Here is a 24,670-nt window from a genome sequence, read left to right as displayed (position 1 = left end):
CACTGAAGAAATCAAAGAGGAAATCAAAAAATACCTAGAAACAAATGACAATGAAAACATGACAACCCAAAACCTATGGGATGCAGGGAAAGCAGTTCTAAGAGGGAAGTTTATAGCAATACAATCCTACCTCAAGAAACAAGAAAAATCTCCAATAACCAACCTAACCTGATACCTAAAGCATTAGAGAAAGAAGAAGAAAAACAACAACAAAACCCAAAGTTAGCAGAAGGAAAGAAACCATAAAGATCAGATCAGAAACAAATGAAAAAAGTGAAGAAAACAATAGCAAAGACCAATAAAACTAAAAGCTGGTTCTTTGAGAAGATAAAATTGATAACCATTAGCCAGATTCATCAGCAAAAAAGGGAAGAAGACTCAAATCAATAGAATTAGAAATGAAAAAGGAGAAGAAACAACTGACACCACAGAAATACAAAGAATCATGAGAGACTACTACAAGCAACTATATGTCAATAAAAAGGACAACCTGGAAGAAATGGACAAATTCTTAGAAAAGTACAACCTTCCAAGACTGAACCAGGAAGAAATAGAAAATATGAAAGACCAATCACAAGTCCTAAAATTGAAACTGTGATTAAAAATCTTCCAACAGACAAAAGCCCAGAGCCAGATAGCTTCACAAGTGAATTCTATCAAACATTTAGAGAAGAGCTAACACCTTTCCTTCTCACACTCTTCCAAAACATAGCAGAGGCAGGAACATTCCCAAACTCATTCTACGAGGTCACCATCACCCTGATACCAAAACCAGACAAAGATGTCACAAAAAAGAAAACTACAGGCCAGTATCACCAATGAACATAGATGCAAAAATCCTCAACAAAATACTAGCAAACAGAATCCAACAGCACATTAAAAGGATCATACACCATGATCAAGTGGGGTTTATCCCAAGAATTCAAGGATTCTTCAATACATGCAAAAAATCAATGTGATACACCATGTTAACAAATTGAAGGAGAAAACCATATGATCATCTCAATAGATGAAGAGAAAGCTTTTGACAAAATTCAACACCCAGTTATGAGAAAAACTCTCCAGAAGGTAGGCATACAGGGAACTTTCCTCAACATAATAAAGGCCATATATGACAAACCCAAAGCAAACATCATCCTCAATGATGAAAAACTGAAACCATTTCCACTAAGATAAGGAACAACACAAGGTTGCCCACTCTCACCACTATTATTCAACATAGTTTTGGAAGCTTTAGCCACAGCAATCAGAGAAGAAAAACAAATAAAAGGAATCCAAATCAGAAAAGAAGAAGTAAAGCTGTCACTATTTGCAGATGACATGATAATATACATAGAGAATCCTAAAGATGCTACCAGAAAACTACTAGAGCTAATCAATGAATTTGGTAAAGTAGCAGAATACAGAATTAATGCACAGAAATCTCTTGCATTCCTATATACTAATGATGAAACACTTGAAAATGAAATTAAGAAAACACTCCCATTTACCATTGCAACAAAAAGAATAAAATATCTAGGAATAAACCTACCTAGGGAGACAAAAGACCTGTATGCAGAAAATTATAAGACACTTATGAAAGAAAATAAAGATGATACAAGTAGATGGAGAGATACACCATGATCTTGGATGGGAAGAAAAAACATTGTGAAAATGACTCTACTACCCAAAGCAATCTACAGATTCAACACAATCCCTATCAAACTACCACTGGCATTTTTCACAGAACTAGAACAAAAAATTTCACACTTTGTATGGAAACACAAAAGACCCCGAATAGCCAAAGGAATCTTGAGAAAGAAAAACAGAGCTGGAGGAATCAGGCTCACTGCCTTCAGACTGTACTACAAAGTTACAGTAATCAAGACAGTATGGTACTGGCACAAAAACAGAAATATAGATCAACAGAACAGGATAGAAAGCCCAGAGATAAACCCACACACATATGGTCACCTTATCCTTGATAAAGGAGGCAAGCATATACAGTGGAGAAAAGACAGCCTCTTCAATAATTGGTGCTGGGAAAACTGGACAGCTACATGTAAAAGAATGAAATTAGAACACTCCCTAACACCATACACAAAAATAAGATCAAAATGGATTAAAGACCTAAATGGAAGGCCAGACACTATAAAACTCTTAGAGGAGAACATAGGCAGAACACTCTGTGATAAATCACAGCAATATCCTTCTGACCCACTTCCTAGAGTAATGGAAATAAAAAGAAAAATAAACAAATGGGATCTAATTAAACTTAAAACTTTTGCACAGCAAAGGAAACCATAACAAGACAAAAAGCCCTCAGAATGGGAGAAAATATTTGCAGATGAAGCAACTGACAATGGATTAATCTCCAAAATTTACAAGCAGTTCATGCAGCTCAATATCAAAAAAACAAACAACCCAATCCAAAAATGGGCAGAAGACCTAAATAGACATTTCTCCAAAGAAGACATACAGTTTGCCAACCAACACATGAAAAGATGCTCAACATCACTAATCATCAGAGCAATGCAAATCAAACCACAATGAGGTATCACCTCACACCGGTCAGAATGGTCATCATCAATTAATCTAGAAACAATAAATGCTGGAGAGGGTGTGCAGAAAATGGAATGCTCCTGCACTGTTGGTGGGAATGTAAATTGATACAGCCACTATGGAGAACACTATGGAGGTTCTGTAAAAAACTAAAAATAGAACTACCATACGACCCAGCAATCCCACTGCTGGGCATATACCCTGAGAAAACCATAATTCAAAACGAGTCATGTATCACAATGTTCACTGCAGCACTATTTACAATCGCCAGGACATGGAAGCAACCTAAATGCCCATCGACAGATGAATGGATATAGAAGATGTGCCACATATATACAATGGAATATTATTCAGCCATAAAAAGGAACGAAATTGAGTTATTTGTAGTGAGGTGGATGGACCTAGAGTCTGTCATACAGAGTGAAGTCAGAAAAAGAAAAACAAATACCATATGCTAACGCATATATGTGGAATCTAAAAAAATGGTACTGATGAACCTAGTGGCATGCAGGAATAAAGACACAGACGTAGAGAACGGACTTGTGGACACACGTGGGGAAGGGGAAGCTGGGACGAAGTGAGAGAGGAGCATTGACATATATACACTACCAAATGTAAAATGGATGGCTAGTGGGAAGTTGCTGCATAGCACAGGGGGATCAGCTCAAAGCTTTGTGATGACCTAGAGTGGTAGGGAGGGTGGGAGGGAGTCTCAAGAGGGAGGGGATATACGGATATATGTATACATATAGCTGACTCACTTTGTTGTACAGCAGAAACACAACACTGTAAAGCAATTATACTCCTTTAAAGATGTAAAAAATAAAAAATTTTAAAAAGTAAAAAATAAGTCATGAGATGTAATGTACAGCATGGTGACTATAGTTAATAATACTGTATTGTACATTGAAAATTGCTAAAAGAATAGATCTTAAAAGTTCTCATTACAAGAAAAACTTGTAAGTATGTGTGGTGATGGATGTTAAGATTTATTTTTATATACAAATATTTAATCATTGTTATAAACCTAAAACTAATATAGTGTTATATGTAAAATACATCTCAATAATAAAGTAAAACACTTCTGGAATTTGTTATCCATATTTATTTTTACTTATGAGTAGTTTGCAAATTGTAGTGTTCTCTAGCTGTGCGAAAGGTGTGGATCATGTGTGGCTTTATTTGCTTTTGGTTGTTCTGTATAGTTTACAGAGGATGTGTAAAGAGATTTGGGTTTTGGTGAGTTCCATTATTTCCAAAATGTTTCCCCTTAGCCAACTGACTTCAGGAATCCCCATAATACAAAAGATTGAGCAAAGGATGGCAGTATAGCACAAAGTTCTTTAGACTGTGATATGCCATTTCCACTTGATGGTGGTGCTGCTGGACTTGTACGTGGTGATAAAGTAACACCCAGTTCATGCGGGTCAGTCTCTATTAAGCCAAATCAAGAGCTAAGACCTGTTTTTCAGAAGGAGGAGAATTATTTGCCTAAAATAACACAACTTTGTTTCAAATCTTAGAGGTCTTCATTGTTTTTACTATCAGAGATTATACATGCTTCACACACACATAATAATTAGTGACACATTTGAAGTACGTTGAACCCATTGAGTCAAAATTGGTGAAGTGAATAGCTGATTGCATTGCTGCATTTACCACATGTGTTTATTTTGCCCTAGATCCCTACTCAAAACCCATTAACTTCTGGTCACTCAGTAAATACATCAGTGTAGTTTTTCCTAATGTGTTTTTGTTTGGATATGGTTCACTAAAGATCTTCATTTTGTTTCTGAGAACAGATATGTCTTTTTAGCTGAAAGAAATTTAGATAAAGTATAGGATAGATAGATAGATAGATGATAGATAGATTTATCATAGCACTGTGTCTGAAGTAAAGGAAACTTTTAAAGTGTGATCTTGTATGCTTTCCTCATAATCATTTAGATTTTTGTAATCCTGCCACAGTTTGGTGTGCAAATATATAAGCACATACAAATGTTTTCTCCCTCTTTACCCAAAATACATCATAGGATCTTACACACATATTTCGGAAACTTGCTCTTTTTCACATCTCTCGTTCTATATTAGGAATAAAGAGTATTCTTATTCTTTTGTACAACCTTTTATTATGCACCAATAAATTTATTATTTTACTTAATCAGTCCCCCAATGATGGGTATTCGGGTTAAAAAACTATTTCAATGAATAGTGTTTTACACATACCATTTCGCACACATATGCAAGTATATCCCAGAAGTAGGATTGCTGGATCAAAAGATTTAAGTATTTGTAATTTTGGATGATAGCTGCCAAATTGTTCTCTACACCAGTTTATAATCCCACCAGCAATGTATGAGAATGCTCATTTCCTTCAATGCCTCCAAAGGTTTAACAACCTTTTGAATTTCTGCAAATCTGAGTTTTTAGTTTGCATTTTTCTTATGAGTGAGATAAAGCACCTTTTCATACATTTAAGGGCCATCCGTCATCTGCCTTCATACATTTTGTGCATTTTCCTCTTGAGTGGATGATCTTTTTATTGAAATTTAGAAATATTAGAGATTAGCCCTTTGTGAAACAATTCGCCATTATTGTTCAAGTTCATCATTTGTCTTTTGACATGACCCACGGCACTTTCTTGCCACACAGACTTTCCTTTTTAAATTGGACTTACCAAATTTTTCTATTATGGCCTCTAGATTTTGAGTCATAGTGAAAACTTTCCCACTCCAATATTGTAAAAGAAAAACTAAAGAGAGGTAAGGTTAAACTTTCTGCATAACCTTTCTTTCTGCTTACAAGGGATTTTATGCAAGCCAAGGGATCATGGCTACTTAGTAGAACATCTCAGCCACAGCCCCTGGCACAAAATTGTACAAAGAATTTGATAAAGGGCTGTCTTTAGAAGTGTTTCCCTGCCCAATGAGCTGCATGATATAGCTAAGAAACTTACCAATAATGGCTGTGGTCGAGAGCTTATTATAGAGCCTGTGCTACAAGAATTAATGCAGCAAATAATTAGTAGCTATGTTCACAAGTCAAATGAAATTTCATATGCAGTATGAATAAAACTGCTCAACCATAACATCATAGAAAGAGACAGTGCTTGATATGAATGCACTGATTTATATATTTCTGGTTGAAGGGGGCAGAAGGAATGAAAAACCAGTACAAATAAATGACTACTATATTCTTTATATAATTATACCTAAACAATATAGTCTACCATTTGAGTGCCTTCTACTTAGCAAGTGTTTTACCTTTAACATTATAAGGTTTATTTATATCATGATTATACAGATTTGAAAGTATGGCTCAGAGAGATTAAAAAATGTGTACAAGTTCAAAGAGCTGTTACTTGGCAGAAGTGGTAATCAAACCTGATGCCAAAGCTTATACGTTTCCCACCATATAACTATGGACCTCCAAATACACTATGTGGTCAGTAAGCTCTCTGAATTGTTTGTGATATACAATTGACCCTTGAAGAATGCAGGGGTTGGGGGTGCCCACCCTCTAGCACCCATGGTTCCATACTGGCTGATTCAACCAACCATGGATGGTGTACTACTGCAGTACGTATTTATTGAAAAAATAATCCATGTATAAGTGGACCTGTGCAGTTCAAACCCATATTGTTCAAGGGTCAACTGTGTAATATTTTAAGTGAAAAAGTTATGTGGGAACTTGTAATTATTATTATTTGGGCCATTCCAAATGTTTCTATGAAAAACTAAGTTGTCTGTTTATCTTCTGGTTTGCAATCTGAGTCACCTCTGCATCCCAAGGGTATTTCCACAGTAGCTAATGAAATAAATACTCGTTATGTTTGCTGAAGGAGTGATATGAACATGTGAGTCACGGGAGTTAAAACTGTAAAATCAGATGTCAGAAAAAAATTAATGCTAGTTAAGTATAATGTCTATGCTCATTTAAATTAGAAGATCTAAGGCAGTAACCTGGAAAGTATTACATATAGTTAGATGGAATGAACTTTCTTTAGAGGATGAAAAAAGAAACTAATTTACTCTCCAATAACTTCTGCTAGAAAAAACTTTAGTAGAAGAAATATATGCAACTATTTCATATTCTATTAATGAAAACCCTATACCCCATACAATGAGTTGATCAACAAAGTTAATGTCTGGTATTCTAAGAGGAAAGATTTTTGTCTCTATAAATTATGCAAACCGTCATTAGAAACTGATTACAGATGTAAAATAGATGCTAAACTATTAAACAGTCCAAATGACCTGGATTCATTAATTATTCATTAAAAAGTGGAGGAAACGTCACTGGGTTCATGAACAAAGTATTTCTATTGGTCCCTGAAAAGGACTTTGGTTACGTTTCACAAAACTATTAATTTTCTTTCTGCAGTATCCTTTGCTTTGGTCCCAATGAAGACACTGAGCCTATGTATACCAAGTAGGGGAAATCGTTCTCAGAAGGTCAAGGCGATTGTGAGAGCTAATTTTTTTGTGCATACTAATAAACAAAAGTGAAACACGTGCATATTAGAAGCATCGTATATTTAATGTCAAAGAACTTGAATTCAAGTACAAAAATTAACACATGATTTCAACATTAAAAACCGTAACACTTATTACTCAAAGAACTATACAGTGAATATCAAAAACACAAATGGAGCATAACTATAAAAACCTTAAATACATTAACAGCAAAATTATAATGTATTTCTACAACAAACAATTAACTAAAATATTTATAGTTATTTTCAAGGACCACAATGGTAGATTGCTTTTTCTTTAGTACTGCATAAAATCTGCGTCTTAATCTTTTTGCCCTTCATTTCTTTCTACATAATAGTTAGATGCTTCTGTTTATATAATTGTTCTAATCGCTAATACAGATAGTGATCCTTGGTAATCAAATCTAGTGTAACCATTGTCTGCAAGTGCTTTAATACTTGAGAAACTCTATTTAGCAAAGTTATAATGAAAAAATTTAATGTAAACTTCTGGGTTCTACTGACCACTCAGGAATCAGAAGTTATTTAAAATCCCAAAAGTTTAAAAAGAACAGCAGTTTGTTATAACTTTATCAAGAGAAATCACTAAGTAACTTTTTAAACTTAGCATTTTTAAAAGTTTTACAATGGGAGGTTATTCTGAATTGTGACTGATATTTACTATGTTGAAATAAATATATAATTATCATTTTAAAACCAAATGTACAAACCCGATTCTAAAATAAAACAGTATTTTAATTTGCATGTTTTACAAGGAAACTTTCATACCCCTGTTTATAATATTTTCTTCAGAAGAATGAGGCCTGATTGGAGATACATAGCCGCTGTCCAACATGGCTGCCATTAGCAAGTGATACTGTTGGTGACAAGGGATAGCTTGGATAAGAATAAGGCCTTGAAGTGTAAGGAAGCAGGCTGGGAGGCCCAGAAGAGAGGGTAGCACTAACAGGGGAAAGACTATTTATTGAGCTGCGACGGAAATTGTAGTCTGTAAATAAATATGTAACAATTATGCTTCACATCTTTATGGTTACAAATTTAATTCAAAGAAACAAAGCATTAAAACTATAATCACAGTTTAACATAATGTTCTAACATTCAAAATCCTGATAATCTTATATTGCTGGTAAAGACTGTTTCAGCATTCACTGCATTGCAAATCCTGATAATTTCATCAGTCAGTATTACGTAAACTTTCACTGACACAATGCTTCAGAGATCTTACTAGAATGCATTCTTGGATATCTATTAATTGTTTTGTGTCTTTATGATCACCGAAAAAGAGAACCTCTGATTTCTCTTGCTCTATCCACAAGGAAGCTCCTTTTAAATCTGGTACTGACACTACGGGATCGTCCAAGAAGAAAAGATATAAAACAGTGAATTCATATTTGCTTCTTTTTTGAAACTGTATTAGGTATCAAACCAGCAGACATATTTACCCCTGGACTGCAAAAACTGTCTAATATTTCATTATTTAAATACTAATGTAAACATTTATAACAACCCCACAAACCAATTTAACATTAGAATCCTACTGGTACCATAAAACAGTAAAATCAATCACCTTTATAAAATAAACTTCAAGAAACCATTATCAACTTACAGTACAGAAAAATCCAAAAATTAAACCAAATTATTTCTTTAGAAACCAACATTTGAAATACTACTGTTCCACAATAAACATTCATCTTATGTATCAATAATTTCCTGCTTCATTAGTTATAATGTTTATAGATGTGTGCGAGTACTAAAGACCAAATTTGTAAATCCTGTACTTTCCAAAAACTCAACTATGTTCTTTGGTGTAGAGTAAGCCAAGGGTGTGAAAATGACTATGAAGTGATTATTTATAAAAGGTATGGTGTTTCTAGGAACAGAAGAAATTAGGTCATCTAATGCACAGGTGAAGTTTTTTCTATATTTTCCTGGTGCTATAAATGAGGCCTAAAAATGAATGTTAACTTAGTATTTTCATGGGACTTAATATTAAGCCAACAGGAATGAGATCAACTGCAGGAGAATAAGTTCAAGCAACATCAGAAAGGACCTAGTTAAGAAAAAAAATGGAAAAAATAAAAATCAGTTAAATATAGGTTTAATTTCTAGCACTGTAAAACTCTAATTAGAATAATTTTATAACCTTTTTATTTTTATTAATGGTACCATAAGATCAATAAAAGCAGTTTGTTCCAAGAAGACATAAATACATTCAAGGCATACAGTTCAAAATATTTTCACTATTTTGAAACTGGATAAGGAATGACTTTGACACCATTTGCTTTTCTAATATCCAAAAGTAGGATAACTCTAGGTATTCGAGAACTTTTTTTCTTCTCTTAATGGATCCACTTTGCCTGAAGTGTTATGGCATTAAGTATAAACAAAAACCTTAGTGTTCCTGATAATTCAAATAATTGCTAAAAAAAAAAGTTCTGATTCTCTCCTTCTAAACGTTATCACGCAAATACAATAAATTCCTTATTAAGCAGGTATATATAACTAGCTCTTTCAAATTTTAACAGTGTGGTATAGACAACATGATTTAGAAGAACAGATCTTTAAATAGTTATAATTCTGTATGTGGGGAAATGTAGTTTTCAGAGAAATCACTTTCACTTTGGGTTTATATCCATTTAAGATCTAATGCAGCCCATTCATGAAATGTGGATAAAAAAGAGATCTTCAGGAGAAGATTTCACAAAGAAGATAGACAGACAACTGGCTACTAGCAGAGTGCTTATCAGGTCTGAAAATTTGTATTTCTGATATTCCCCTGATGTAAACCTTCAATTTACAAATACCCTAACAGACTGTTTTATTCTCACATTTTTAAGGAGACTAGAGTATCATATTAAAAGTTCACTTTGATGACTTTATTCATAGAGGATAAATCAAGAAAAAAAATTTCCCCCTAATACTACAAAGATTAGGAAATGAAAAGCTTCAGATGTTTATAAGCATTTCAAAAATAATTTTTTTACAATTTAAGAATCTAAATATATTTGGGAAAAACCTGGGTGATTAGAAAATATAATACATGTCAAACTTGAGACAATAACTGTGAGATAAACCTAGATGAACCATGTTTTCCCCTAACATACAACTTACATATCACAGACAATAAAAATCAGAAAACATCACTGATTAACAAATTAACAAATGAATTAAAATTCCTAACATATACTTACTTGCCCACCCCTGCTTTTTCTTCCCAATGAACATCCTTAGCTCTTCAATCCCACTGTTTCTGCCTCAGACTGGGATATTACTCCCCTTTCCCCCTCTTCTTAAGGGAATGATACAGAGCCAATTTCAGAATTTAAGTTTTACACTGAGAATTATTCAACTGTCTTAATTAACACTTTTTAAACTGAGGTACAATTTACATACAATAAAATGCATACATCCTATGTGTTCATTTCAATGAGTTCTGATAACTGTATAAACCTATGTAACCAACACCCAAAGCAAGATATAAAACATGTCCATCAATCTAGAAGTTCCCATTATCCATTCCAGTCAAGAGCCCTTCTGTTGGAGGCAACCACTTTCTGATTTCTATCACTATAGCTTAGTTTTGACTGTTCTTGGACTTCATATAAAATGTATTCTTAAAGTATTTTTTTAAGTCTTCTCTCAACATAATTTCTAAGATTCATTCATATTGTATATATCAGTAGCTTGTTCCTTTTTATTGTTCAGTAGTATTCCATTGAATGAATATACCACAATTTCTTTATCCGCTCACACTCACCTGTTGATAAAGATTTAGGTTGTTTCTAAATTTTGACTATTATGGATAAAGCTGTTATGCACATTCTTATACAAGTCCTTTTGTGGATACATATTTTCATTTCTTTCGGGTAAATAAGTAAGAGTAGAATTGCTGGGTGGTAGGTTAGAGATAGATACTGCCGAACAGTGCACTGTGACCATTTTTACACTCACATCAATAAAATATGAGAGCTCCAGTTGCTCCAAACGCTCACCAACATTTGTTATTGCCAGTGTTTTTAATCATTGCTATTCCAGTGATATGAATGGTATCTCATTTTGGCTTTAATTTGGATTTCCCTTATGACTAATAATGTGTTTAGTGACCATTTGAACATCTTCTTTAGTAAAGTATCTGCTCAAGCCTTTTCTTTTTTTAATTTTATTTATTTATTTATTTGGCTGTGTTTGGTCTTCGTTTCTGTGCGAGGGCTTTCACTAGTTGCGGCAAGCGGGGGCCACTCTTCATCGCGGTGCGCGGGCCTCTCACTATCGTGGCCTCTCTTGTTGCGGACCACAGGCTCCAGATGTGCAGGCTCAGTAGCTGTGGCTCATGGGCCCAGCTGCTCCGCGGCATGTGGGATCTTCCCAGACCAGGGCTCGAACCCGTGTCCCCTGCATTGGCAGGCAGATTCTCAACCACTGTGCCACCAGGGAAGCCCTGTTCAAGCCTTTTGATCATTCTTACTAGTTTTGTCTTTTTACCGTTGATATCAATAAAGTTTTTGACTAATTAGATTCTCTAAATCAAAATATTAAATAGCAATAGGTTGAGTCCTCGGAAATCTCTAATTCAAACCACCTCTTTCACTGAAGAATATTACAGACAAAAGATGGTTGATTAAGTGACTGTTCCATATTCCCACAGTTAAATGGAGAAAAAAACAAATTAAAAATTAGGCTTCCCAGTTCCTAGGAAAGTATTATTTCCACTTGATCAAGCTTTTTTACTCTGGCAATCTTCTCAAAACTGGGTTGAGAGAAAGCGTTTCAAAAGGTTGTTGTGGTGCTTCTCTGGTGGCACAGTGGTTGAGAATCTGCCTGCCAATGCAGGGGACACGGGTTCGAGCCCTGGTCTGGGAAGATCCCACATGCCGCGGAGCAACTAGGCCCGTGAGCCACAATTACTGAGCCTGCGCGTCTGGAGCCTGTGCTCCACAAGAAGAGAGGCCACGATAGTGAGAGGCCCGCGCACCGCGATGAAGAGTGGCCCCCACTTGCCACAACTAGAGAAAGCCCTCGCACAGAAACGAAGACCCAACACAGCCAAAAAAAAAAAAAAAAAGTTGTTGTGCATAGGGGGAGAGAAATAAAGTAGAGGGCGCTCTAAGCTACCTGGCTTCTGCTTGAGCCTACCCACGCCCACACTTCCCACTTCAACTCACACAGCTCTGCATTCCCTTGCTTTATGTGCTAAACTTTTATGTAACACTTCATTTGAAGAAAAGACCCTTCTGCACAAAAATAAAAAACGTATGAGAGTAACTTGCTCTAATATAACGCTTTAATATAATTATTAGAGATAACATTTTGATCAAATCCTCTAAAATTTCACATTTATATGTTGAATGGATACATTTTTACAGAATAACTTTGACCTATATTAAGACTAGTAAATAGGCTTAACCTTAAGTGCCAATTCTAATCAAGCAGTAATCGCTAAAAGGACCGTGGGTTCCAAAAGATTCTGAAGCTGTGTCTGGAATGAGCAAGAAAGTGAGTAGTAACTGTAGCGCCACATCTGACATGGGCGCAAGAGCAGAGCCTGGCAGCACATTCATCACCTGCTTGCCAGTCCTGCCTCTGCAGCGATTATAATTTGGTCTCCTACCTTTCTCTGTCCAGCACAAGAGACGAATACCACCAATATGTTCCTCAGTGAAAACTAAGCAATAGATATATACTGATTTACTCTCTTCTTGTTTGTCCCTTTTTTGTTTCTAATTCTCTTACACCTCTTGACCGAACATCACAGATTCTCTAGCTGCTTTTGTTTCATATGAAGAGAGGGAAACCCTTAATAGAGACTTTAAAGTGAGTTCAGTTGAAAGTGTCTTCTCATACTAATCTTTTTCTTTTAGTTTGTTTCTGACCAGATATTCTTTAAACTGATTTTCCATTAGAAAGTAAATTCTTCATAATTGGTTTTTTACTTTTCCTTGTTAGCTCTGAGTTCTACCTTCACACCCACCCCCTCTCTTTTTGATGCACCTTTTTAAAGTGTACAATTCAGTGGTTTTTAGTATATTCACAAAGTTGTGCAACCAAACTCCACTATCCAGAACATTTTCATCACCCTCAACAGAAACTCTGCACAATCTAGCAATCGCCCCCCATTCCCTCTCCGCCAGACCCAGCAACCACTAATTTTTCTGTTTCTACAGATTTGCCTATTCTGGATTTTTTCATATAAATGGAATCACATAATTTATGTGGTCTTTTTTAACTGGCTTCTTAGCATAATGTTTTCAAGGTTCATCCATGTAGTATGTATCAGAACTTCATTCCTTTTTATAACCACTGTATGGAGATACTGCATTTTGTTTATCCATTCATTAGTCAATGGACATCCAGGTTGCTTCCACCGTTTGGCCGTTAGGAATAATGTCGCTAAGGAATAATATGCACAAGATTTTGTGTGGACATATGTCTTCAATTCTCTTGAGTAAATAACTAGGAATGGAATTGCTGGGTCATATGGTAAACTCTATGTTTAACTTTCTGAGGTATTGCCAAATATTTTCCAAGGCAGCTGTACCATTTTAACACTCCCAACAGCAATGTATAAGGGTGAAGCACCTGATATTTTGACCTATGAAATACATTTCCCACCTTAACACATATTTTAAGCATTTCTTTAGATTTCTATGAGATCTTTATTAAAATTTTTGAAAAAAATTCATTTTACTATTTTACTACATTTTACTACTAAAATAGTAAAATTTCATTTTACTATTTTACTATTTCATTTTACTATTTACTATTTACTTCAATTTCTAACATTCCAAGAGCCATAACTATAATAACTCAATAACCTTCTTTTACTGAACCACTGAATTTCATCTGCAAAACAAGTTTTTGGTAACAGTATTTATTATACATACAAAGACAGAGATTTACAAAAATCATCTGTATTAGAATATTATTAACATTTATCATTTATTATTTTGTACTTTCTCCTACTACAGAAGACCAAGAGCTAACTATAAGGCAGAGGAAAGAATTTTCAGAGTTGGTAATTATTAAGCAACTTATAACCTATGAAATATTTAAAAATCATTAGCTATAAATTTTTAAGTGATACTTTTGGCTGGAATACACTAGTATTATCAAATTTACTGGCATTCTTACTTCATTTACTTTCCCTACTTCAATTCAATTTTTAAAAAGTATTTTTATTGTCTACTTAATTTTTCCTATCAGGTGACTGACAGCAAAGGGCAAAAAGTAGACGTGCAATGACCAATATTTTTTCTAAGACTAGGCCCACAGGGTAACTCAGGCCACTATTTCTGTTTTAAGATGATTTATAGGAGGGTTTGAGTATGATAATCTTAGTAACAGGTGGCTGGATAAGAAAATTATTGTCTATAACTGTTTCCTTATAAGGTTCTAATTAATTAGTTCTCTGATTTTACTAGATGATTATATTTTTCAGATTCAATTTTGGGGGAAAAATCATCTATTTCTGTTTTCAACTAAATTATTTTTTTAATTTACAACGTATTTTCCCATATAATTTTGAAAGAGTGATTTGGATTTTAAATTCTTACTCTGAAACTTTGATATTGTATAACAATCATAAACATATACTTTGTCAGATATCAGTACTTTTATTTTTAAGAAATTACAGCCGTTTCATTCTAAATTATCTCTAAAGATTATAATTTAAACCTTCAAAAACAAGGGTTTGAAATCCTAGAAAATGCAAACTAATGTCACTATAGTGACAGTAATCAGTTCAGTGGTTGCCTGGGAAAGAGAGTAGAAGGAGGAATGGATTATAGTAGAGGTGATAGAAATGTTTATTTTCTTGATTATGGTGTCATTTCACAGACTTATACATAAAGCAAAACTGACCAAAGTGTACACTTTAAATATGTGCATTTTATTGTATTTCAATTATACCTCAAAAAAGTTATAAAGAAATCCCAAGTGTTTCTGTAGGTTAGTTTAAATGTTTCTCAAACGACATCCCACACAATTCAAGTACCCTGTCAAAACAAGAATCCCTTAGGCCAAAAAACATTGGGAAAATTTTAGGAAAGATGGGTTTAACAGCTAAACAAATTGCTACTACAATTATTCAGGATGCTAACGTGCATTATGATTTCCAAGGGGAGTATATATAGTACATGGTTCTTCCCAAACTTGACCATAGAAACAGTTATTTCACTCAACAACTTGGCAAATCAGTTTGGGAAGAACTTTTAATAGGGATACTATATAATGGGAAAACATTAAAAACAAATCAGAAAAATTCTTAAAATACATTAAACACAGCAATTACAAACTCAAATGCCTTCAGAGGCCAAGATGTAACAAACAAAAGAAGAACTCAAAAAGGACCAAATATAAAACAAATGCTGTCCAGCTATTTGTACTGAAATGAAACCCAGTTGCTTTCCTTTCAAAAAACTGAAGAGACCAAACAAATCATATCAAGAGCTTCCAGTTTGCTACCTTTGTATTAAGAGATTGAATTATGTCAAATTCCTTTTAATGTTAGTTTCTATACCATTTTGGAAAGAGGAATAAAAGAGCAGCCTATGAGAGGGAAAATTATGATCCAAGCTATAGCAAACTAGGATTGTAACCTACTCAAGAACACATGGATTACTACCCAGGGAACTACAACATTCTTTTTGCCTCTACATGTAAAAAGGAGTTTGGATAGTAATAATCTTTACTCAAACTATAAACTACCTTTAGCTTCCTACTAAAACTTATCCTTCTCAGTACCATGTAGGAAAAACTAAACAGTGAATCCTAATAAACATAACTTTTATTCTAAATTGTATCAATAATAATTTTGGTTTAGTAAGTTTGAAAAAACTAGAGTTTCATTTTCAAATAAGTTTGAGAAATTCTGGGTAATCTACTTTATAATACACTCATTCCAACTACATCTACCTTAATACTGTTTGCCATCCTGGTGGTTCACAATGTACACACTAGCATGTTAAAAGTTTTCAGAAGACCTGAAACATAGAAGTCAGTTTAACTTTTTAAAACTTTGCTTAATGCATCTATAATTAACAAAGCTATAATAATTAAAAATTTTCACAAGGTTTCATTGAACAATTTTAAATATTTCTTCTTAAAACCATAAGAAGAATAATTTATAACTGGCTTTCTGGAAATTAAATATATCACTTAATATTCCTAAGAGACTTTTTCTTACCTGTTTATTTTCTCCAAATTCTTCTACATAGGTCCAGGCTGAAGAGATTGTGTTCCCTGTCTGTAAGCAGTGAAGACAGAAAATAATTGAGTCTTTAGATTGTTGTTACCCCTTATCTTGGAAGTGCATGGAATCCTTGATAACTTTAGATAAAAACTATTTGATCAGTAAATATGAAAATAAATTTAGAGGAAAAGAAAAAAGTGATAGTTATTTCTGAAGTTCTGCAAAGATGAACAAAGAGAACAGTACTTTGATTTTGGAATGAAAATTATGAGTTAATACATTAACAGAAAAAACATATCTTTCTATACAAATTAAGTCCTTATTAGTTGGTTTTTCCAAGAAGTACTACTCTACCAATAAAATAAGAAAAGGATTTTAAAAACAACTGAGATTGCCCAATTTTTGATAAGCAGATAGCCAAAGAATCTAAGTGAATTTGAAAAATATCAATATCCTTTCTTTCCACCTTAAAAAGAAATAAATGGTCAAAATAATACAAACCATAAAAAATATTTGGCTTATTAACAGCTAAACTTTAGAAGCCTAGTTTAGCCATATATAGTACAACTCTGGACATCCATCCATTTTGGTGGATCTCTCTTCATAGGAATGTATATCCAAAGCTATGCTAAGAAACTGCATTAGAGCATGAACAAATGAAAAATGTTTGATGATCCACATAAAACTACAGATTTTTAAATACCCATCTTGAAGATAACTCAGCAGAAAAAATAGTCACAATATTTTCTGATTTTTACATAACAAAACAGGTAATTTAATCAACCCCCCCAGTGAGAACTAGAACACCTAGACAATTATTAAAAGCAAAACTACCTACATGAAAGCACTGAGAATGGCCAAGACTGAAGAACTGTGGGACTGTGATCTTAGACAAGAAACCCAAAGAGGTGTGCACATCTTCTGGAGGTGTGTTTTGCCTAGGAGGATTGGCCAATTCTAAAGAATCTGAAAGGCAAGGGAAGATGGCAAGAGACAGACAAATTTCTGAGGATAAGAGGACAAAAACTGGAACTGAGGAGCTACTGATGAGGCAAGTCTGGAACCGTGAATAAAACTGAACCAGAAGTAGACCAACTTTAATGATGACTAAATTCAAATCTTCTCAATCCCTGCCTGGATTAAGACAATCTGGGATGGCCAGTCCTTTGGTCACCTTTCTGAAGCAAAAATAAATCCTCTCTGAATAAAGTTAACAGCATGTTCACTTTCAAATTATCTCCACGTTTTTTCATATACAATATCTGGAATTCAGAAAAGAACCAATCAAATAAAGAGATAAAACAATGTGACCTAAAAGCACAAGAAACAGAAGTCAACAGTAACAGATCTATAGGAGATGTAGATAAAGTTTTCAGAACTAGATATTAAAATAATTATGACTAATATACTCAAGGAAATAAAAAACAAACCTGAAAATTTTGGAGGGAAAGTGAAAATCATAAAAAAAAGTCAAATGAAATTTTAGAACTGAGAAATAAATTCAAATAATGGTTTTATCATGTTAGACACAGATGAAAAAAAGAATTCATGAACCAAAAGATAGGTCTGAAGAAAATATGCAAACTAAACATACAAAAGAATGGAAAAGAACAGAAAGAACATAGTAGATAAACGGGATACAGTAAAACGGTCTAAGAAATGTATAACTGGAGTACCATATAGAAAAGATAGACAAAATGGGACAAAAGCAATATATGAAAACAGAACCACTTAGAACTTTCTAGAACAAGTGAAAAACACTGATCCACAGATTTTAGAAGTGGTGAAAGTCCCAATTAAGATAAAAACTAAGAAAACTACACGTAAGTCTATCACAGTAACACTTGTGAAAATCACAAGAGAAAATATTAAAAGTAGCTGGGGGGTGGGGAGGTTTACAATAAAGGAGTAATAAGCAAATTATTGTTGACTTCTCAACAGAAACAACAGAAGCCAGAAGACAGTGAGTGGAATTAATAACCTCAAAGAATTAAAGGAAAGTAACTGCTGATCTAGTAAAAATACCCTTTCAAAAGGCAGGTGAATTAAAGACATATTCAGGCAAACAAAACTGAGGTAACCTGTCATAGGTGTATTCATACCAAAGAAAACACAAATGAATGTTCTTTGAGCAGAATAAAGAAATAATCATAGTTGACGCATAGGAGGAAATAAAGAGCAAAGGAAATGATATATAAATGGTAAATGAATACTAATCTATATTAACTAAAAATTATAATTAGGTATGTGGGGAGTTAAAACATATAAGTTAAAGACATACAGAAATATCAAGACACTACACAAAACTGGAAGAGAAAATTTAAAAAGTTAGAGTGTACTAAGGTCCTTGCATTGTCTGGAATGGAATAAAAGCACTAATTAATATTAGATTTCAGTGAGTTAAGAATACATGTTGGAGTCTACAGGGTAATAACTAAAAGGATAATAAAGACTCTATGACTAATACAGCTAAAAGAAGAAGAGAGAATAGGGCAAATAAATAATCCATCAAAAGAAGGCAAGAAAAGAGAAAAGGGAAATAGAATAGGGACACAGAACAAGGAATAGAAAGCAAATGGCAAGACAACAGACTTAATTCTATGCATTTCAATAAGTATATTCGGTTCAAGCTGAGCAAACTCAAAACACAGACTTTCAACAAAAACAAACTTCAGCAACAACAACAAAACCTAACCATATATTGGGCTCATCTTAAGACTAAGATACAGGGAAAGTAAAAGTTAAAATATAGAAAAATATATGCATGCAACCCTAATCAAAAGAAAGCTTGTAAGTCTATGTTAATATCAGAAAAAGTATTCTTTAAGGCAGGAATGCATGATAGAGACAGAATGACACAGTATAATAATAAAAGGTACACTTCACCAGAAAAATATAACAATTCTAGATTTCTATGCACCTAATACACAACCTCAAAATATAAAAAGCAAAAACTGACAGAACCAAAAGGAGGAAAAGATAAATTTGTAGTCATAGTAGGTGATTTTCATGACCCTCTCATAGTAATAGAATAAGCAGGCCAAAAAAACATGAAAGATAAAGAAATTTACATACAATTAGTAAACTTGGCCTAATTTATATTAAGAGTTGAACTGTGTGCCCAGAAAGATATATTGAAGTCCTAACCCCTAGTACCTCAGAATGTGACCTTATTTGGAAATAGGGTAACTGCAAATGTAATTAGTTAAGATGAGGTCATACTGGAGTAGGGCAGACCCTAATTCTACTATGATTGATATCCTTATAGGAATAGAGAAACACAGAGAAGAGAATGCCACGTAAAGACACAGAGACACACAGGGAGAAGATAACCATATCCAACACAGGCAGAGATTGGAATAATGCATCTATAAGCCAATGAACTAAAGGGCTACTGGCAAACACTAGAAGCTAAAAGTGGCAAGGAAATTCTCCGCTACCAGCTTCAGAGGGAACATGGCCCCATCAACACCTTGATTTCTGATTTCTAGCCTCCAGAACTGTGGGAGAATAAATTTCTGTTGCTGAAGCCATCCAGATTGTGGTACTTTGCCACAGCAACCCTAGCAAACTAATACACAGCAATTAACAACTGGAAACACATCCTTTTTAAGCAGGCATGAAATATTTACTTTAATTCGTCATTAAAAAACAAGACAAAGGACTGAAATGATACATAATATACTTTCCAATCATAGTAAAATAAAAAAAATATAACTACAAGAATCTTCACATGTTTAGAAATTTATACTCGTGAAAAGAAATCCAAATATTTTCAAAAAGATGATGATAAAAATAAAGTACATCAAAACGTATGTGATGCAGCTATAACCATACTTAAGAGGTCAGTTTGTAGCCTGGAAATGCATACAATGTAATAAAAGAAAGGCTGAAAACTCTAAACTAAGATGGCTTCTTAAATGATATTCCACATATCCAAAAAATATACAACACCAATCTTAAACAAACTCTCCCATAGAATGGTAAAAGAGAAAAAACTTCCTAATGTTTCTATGAGGAAAAGTATGGGCCAATCTTATGAATGAACATAGACATAAAATCCTAAAGAAAGTATCAAAAATCAAATTCATCAATAGTACATTAAAAAGGATAATGTACCATGACCAAACTGGGTTTATTTCAGAAATGCAAGACTGATGTCACATTCAAACATCAATCAATGCAATTCACCACATTAAAAGAATAATAGACAAAATGATATAATTATCTAAATAGATACAGAAAAAATTCATCACCCATTTGTGATAAAACCTCTTAAAAAACTAGGAAGGGACTCGAAGGGACTATTCTTACTGTGATAAAGGGCTTCTATAATAAAAACCACAGCAAACATCATACCTTAATGGAGAAATATTGAAAGTATACAAGGATGCCTTCTATCATTATTTGTATTCAAGACTGGACAAGTGGTTCTAGCCAGTGCAATAAGGCAAGAGAAAAAATAAAAGTATAAGGGTAGAAAGGAAGAAAAAATTTCTCATTATTTGCAATTGACATGACTGTGTATGTAGAAAAATTTTAAATAATGTAGAGCCAAAACAAACCATTATACTCAAATGTTTTATTCAATACATAAAAAATAAATTGTATTTATATAATCAGGAACAATCAAAAATAGAAAAGGCACCTTTTACAATGGCATTGAAAAACATTAAATACCTAGGAATAAATCTAATAAAAAATGTAGGAGATATTTACACAAATATTTACAAGCTACTGAATGTTTAGAGAAATTAAAGAAAGTCTAAATAAATGGATAGATCTATAATTTTCATGGATCAGAAGGCCCAATACTATAAAAATGTCATTTCTTCACAAATTGAGCCACAGGTTCAATTCAATTCCAATCAAATTCTCAGTAGGATTTTTTTGGTAAAAATTTACAATCTGATTCTAAAATTCATGTGGAAATATAAGGGCTGTGATGAGTCAAGATAATTATGGAGAAAAAAGTTGGGAAGATATTCTCTACCAAATATTAAGATTTTCATAATTAACACACTGTAATAAAATCGATCAATGGAAGAGAATACTGAATGTATAGTAAGACTTATACATAGGTATGTGTATATAGGTATGTGTATGTGTGTACACACACATACATACAATATATACTTCACAACCTCACTAAATTTGAAAGATAAAAAAGTTTCCAAAAGATAATACAGGAGACTATTTTATCACTTCAAGGTAAGCGAAGATTTCTTAAGCAGGGTACAAACAGTACTAACTTTAAAGACTGATAAATTGAACCACACTAAAATTAACAACTTCTGTTTTTTTCAAAGAGTATCATGAAGAGAGTAAAAGGTAAGCCACAAGTGGAAGAAGGTATCTGTTAAAGTATATCTCCAACAAAGGGCTTGTATCTTAAGTAATAAAGAAAAAAACCAGATGACCCAATACAATAAAGGGACAAGAGACTTAAATCAAGAGACACTTCATCAAGAGGATATCTTAATGCCCTATAACCCTATTAAAAGATGCTCACTATCATTACTAAATAGTGAGAAGAAGTTATTATCTCAACGAGACAGCAATATATACTAACCAGAATATTCAATATTAAAAGACTGATAATACCCAAGGTATTGGCAGGGATATGTATGCAACAACTGAAACCCATGTGCTGCTAATAAAGTGTAAATTGGTACAATCACTTTGGAAAACTGTTTGGCATTATCTACTCAAGTTTTAAAAATATGACCTACCACTTTCACTCATGTATTCAACAGAAATACATGCAAAAACACCATGTACAAGAATCTTCACAGCATCATTATCTCAAACAGCCCAAACCGAAAGTACTCAAATTTCTAACAACAGAAATAGCAAATAAATTCTATGATTTCGATTGAATCCTTACATCGATAAGAGTGAATGAACAGTACTGCTACATGCAACAACATGGGCCAATCTCATAAACATAATGTCAAAATAAGCCAGACAAAAGTTTACAAAATTTTGTACAAATTTCAAAAACAGAAGTAGTCAGAAGACTGGTTTCCTTGGGAACAGAGAGAGTAATATCTGAGCGAGAGTACAAAGGAGGCTTCTAGGGTATTGATATTTTATGTCTTCACCTAGTGGTTACACTGATGTGGTCCCTCTGTGGCAATTCACAAAGCTTTCAGTTATGAATTGTGCACTTTTCTGTTTGTATGTAATGTAGTAAGTTATAAAAAAGAGGAATTAGAACATACACATAAAGAGAAGTTGATCATTTATAATTATAAAAAATTAAACCACTTAATAAAGTTACTATCAATACAGAATAACATATAAAAGAAAAATGATTCAGAGTCATTTTAAAAAACTATAATGGTGATTTTCAGTAGAGATGCTAAATGGAATTACTATTAAATATGGAACAAGTCTTCCTTCCAAAATGCCTTCACAGACTACCACCTGGACCTGGAGTTTTAAGAATTAGTTTTCTGTTAATCTTTGAGTTAAATGAAATCAAGTTCAACAGGAAAAAAATGCTGGGATTTCAATTACTGATATAGGACAATTACACTTCTGTTAATAAATACACAGAAGAGATGGTGAAAACCTATCAGCAGAACCTCAATTTAATATCAAACACAAGGTTACTACTGGTGCTTTAGTCCAGTTTAATTTGCCATTTATTAGTGTCGTTCCTTTAAAAAAAAGACTGATATATTCTGATAAATTATTTTGAATGAGATTATTCAGTAATCAAGGCACAGAAAGGGGCCAGGAAAAGAAAAGGTATATTGAAAGTCAAGAATAAGAACAGGATACATTAAACTTCAAAGGTCAGAGACAGGATCTTGTTTTCTGAAAAATGAAATAATTGGATATGTTATTTTACTCTTCTGCTATGTAGGAATAAGAGTCAAAAGAAAGATAAACTACGTATAATTTCCACTAATTAGGATTCTAATTTTCATTATACTCATGAAGACATGACACTGTAGAACTATGACTTGTTCTACAAAGATGTAATGAAAAGTTTTAAAAGTCACTTAAGGGCTTCCCTGGTGGCGCAGTGGTTAAGAATCCACCTGCCAGTGCAGGGGACACGGGTTCGAGCCCTGGTAAGGGAAGATCCCACATGCCACGGAGCAACTAAGGCCGTGTGCCACAACTACTGAGCCTGCGCTCTAGAGCCCACAAGCCACAACTACTGAGCCCACGTGCCACAACTACTGAAGCCTGCGCGCCTAAAGCCCGTGCTCCGCAACAAGAGAAGCCACGACAATGAGAAGCCCGCGCATAGCAACAAAAACCCAACACAGCCATAAAATAAATTAAATAAATAAATAAATAAATTTATTTTAAAAAGTCACTTAAAACTAAATGTTACAAGTATATTCTGTATCTTTGAAGATTTTACTGGTTTCAGTTTGAAGAAGATTTCCATATACATTTTATAGTAAATGGTATGAAGATGAAAAGCTGTTTTTCAGACTCTCGGATGTGTCATACTGCTATTTCTTCTTCTGAAAATAGAAAATGACTAAATGCACAGGATTCCAGTATATTCCAAATAAGACTGCTATATTAGCATCCTGAATTTTCAGGGCTTTTCCTGCCTTTAGGAAACTAAACTGAAACAACTCCATCTCCTAGGTCTATACCTCTGTAGAAGAATGAAGAAATGCAATGCTAATATAAACTAAGTTTAGAAATAATACACAATAAGCTATTGCCAATTATTTTCCACTTATAAGTCCTAACAAATGGCACTAAATAGAACTGTGGATTACATAATGAACTTAGGAAGCTATCATAATGTTCATTAAAATAATAATAATATTGTACATAATACAATCCATTATATTCTATACTACATTTTGTTGACAGAGATAAAAACATGAAGTTTTTCTCAGATAGTTTAAAAGCAACTACTACAACCATACTCTCCTGTTCTTCCAATATCCAAATTTCATTCATATATATACATACACACACACACACACACACACACTACATATTCAATATGTTCATAACATATAACATATTCAAAATAACCCACGACTCAGTCTATATTTCAAAGGTTTCACTATTTTAAAACTTTATCAGCCTTTTAAAAATTATTTACTGTTCATTTCTACTTCAGTGAGATATAAATATATATCATCCTGTTAAGCACCATTCATAATTTGATTGTGTGTCTGCACCTACCAACTCTATATCTCAGATATTTCTTTTTTAATCCTTTCTTCTTTCTGCTCAAAGCACAGCCAAACTTAATCTTTCCTCAGAATTTTATCTTTTAATCTTACAGAATGTAGATCACTTTCAATTATTTGAAAAGCACCACATGCTGAGTATTAAAGGAGGAGATAGTACTGACCTATAATAAATGAAGGACATAATAACAACAATTAAAAAAAATATATGTACAAAGTCCCCTGGCTTTATAATCCTAATGGATCAAAACTTTATAATAGTAA

The 24,670-nt window shown here is 33.4% G+C and overlaps 1 protein-coding gene across 1 annotated transcript in view; it reads right to left on the bottom strand.

The window, feature by feature from the left end:
* Window positions 1–7,824: 7,824 nt before the first annotated feature.
* Window positions 7,825–24,670, bottom strand: part of RBM46 (RNA binding motif protein 46) — a 32,791-nt gene continuing 15,945 nt past the window's right edge. The window contains exon 4 of the mRNA XM_007198509.3: window positions 7,825–8,024. Coding sequence (XP_007198571.2) covers window positions 7,825–8,024 — 200 coding nt within the window. The remainder of the gene's footprint in view (window positions 8,025–24,670) is intronic.

The sequence above is a fragment of the Balaenoptera acutorostrata genome, chromosome 5, assembly GCF_949987535.1.
Source record: "Balaenoptera acutorostrata chromosome 5, mBalAcu1.1, whole genome shotgun sequence".
Classification (NCBI taxonomy): Eukaryota; Metazoa; Chordata; class Mammalia; order Artiodactyla; family Balaenopteridae; genus Balaenoptera; species Balaenoptera acutorostrata.
This window is presented reverse-complemented; position numbering and strand designations above follow the sequence as displayed.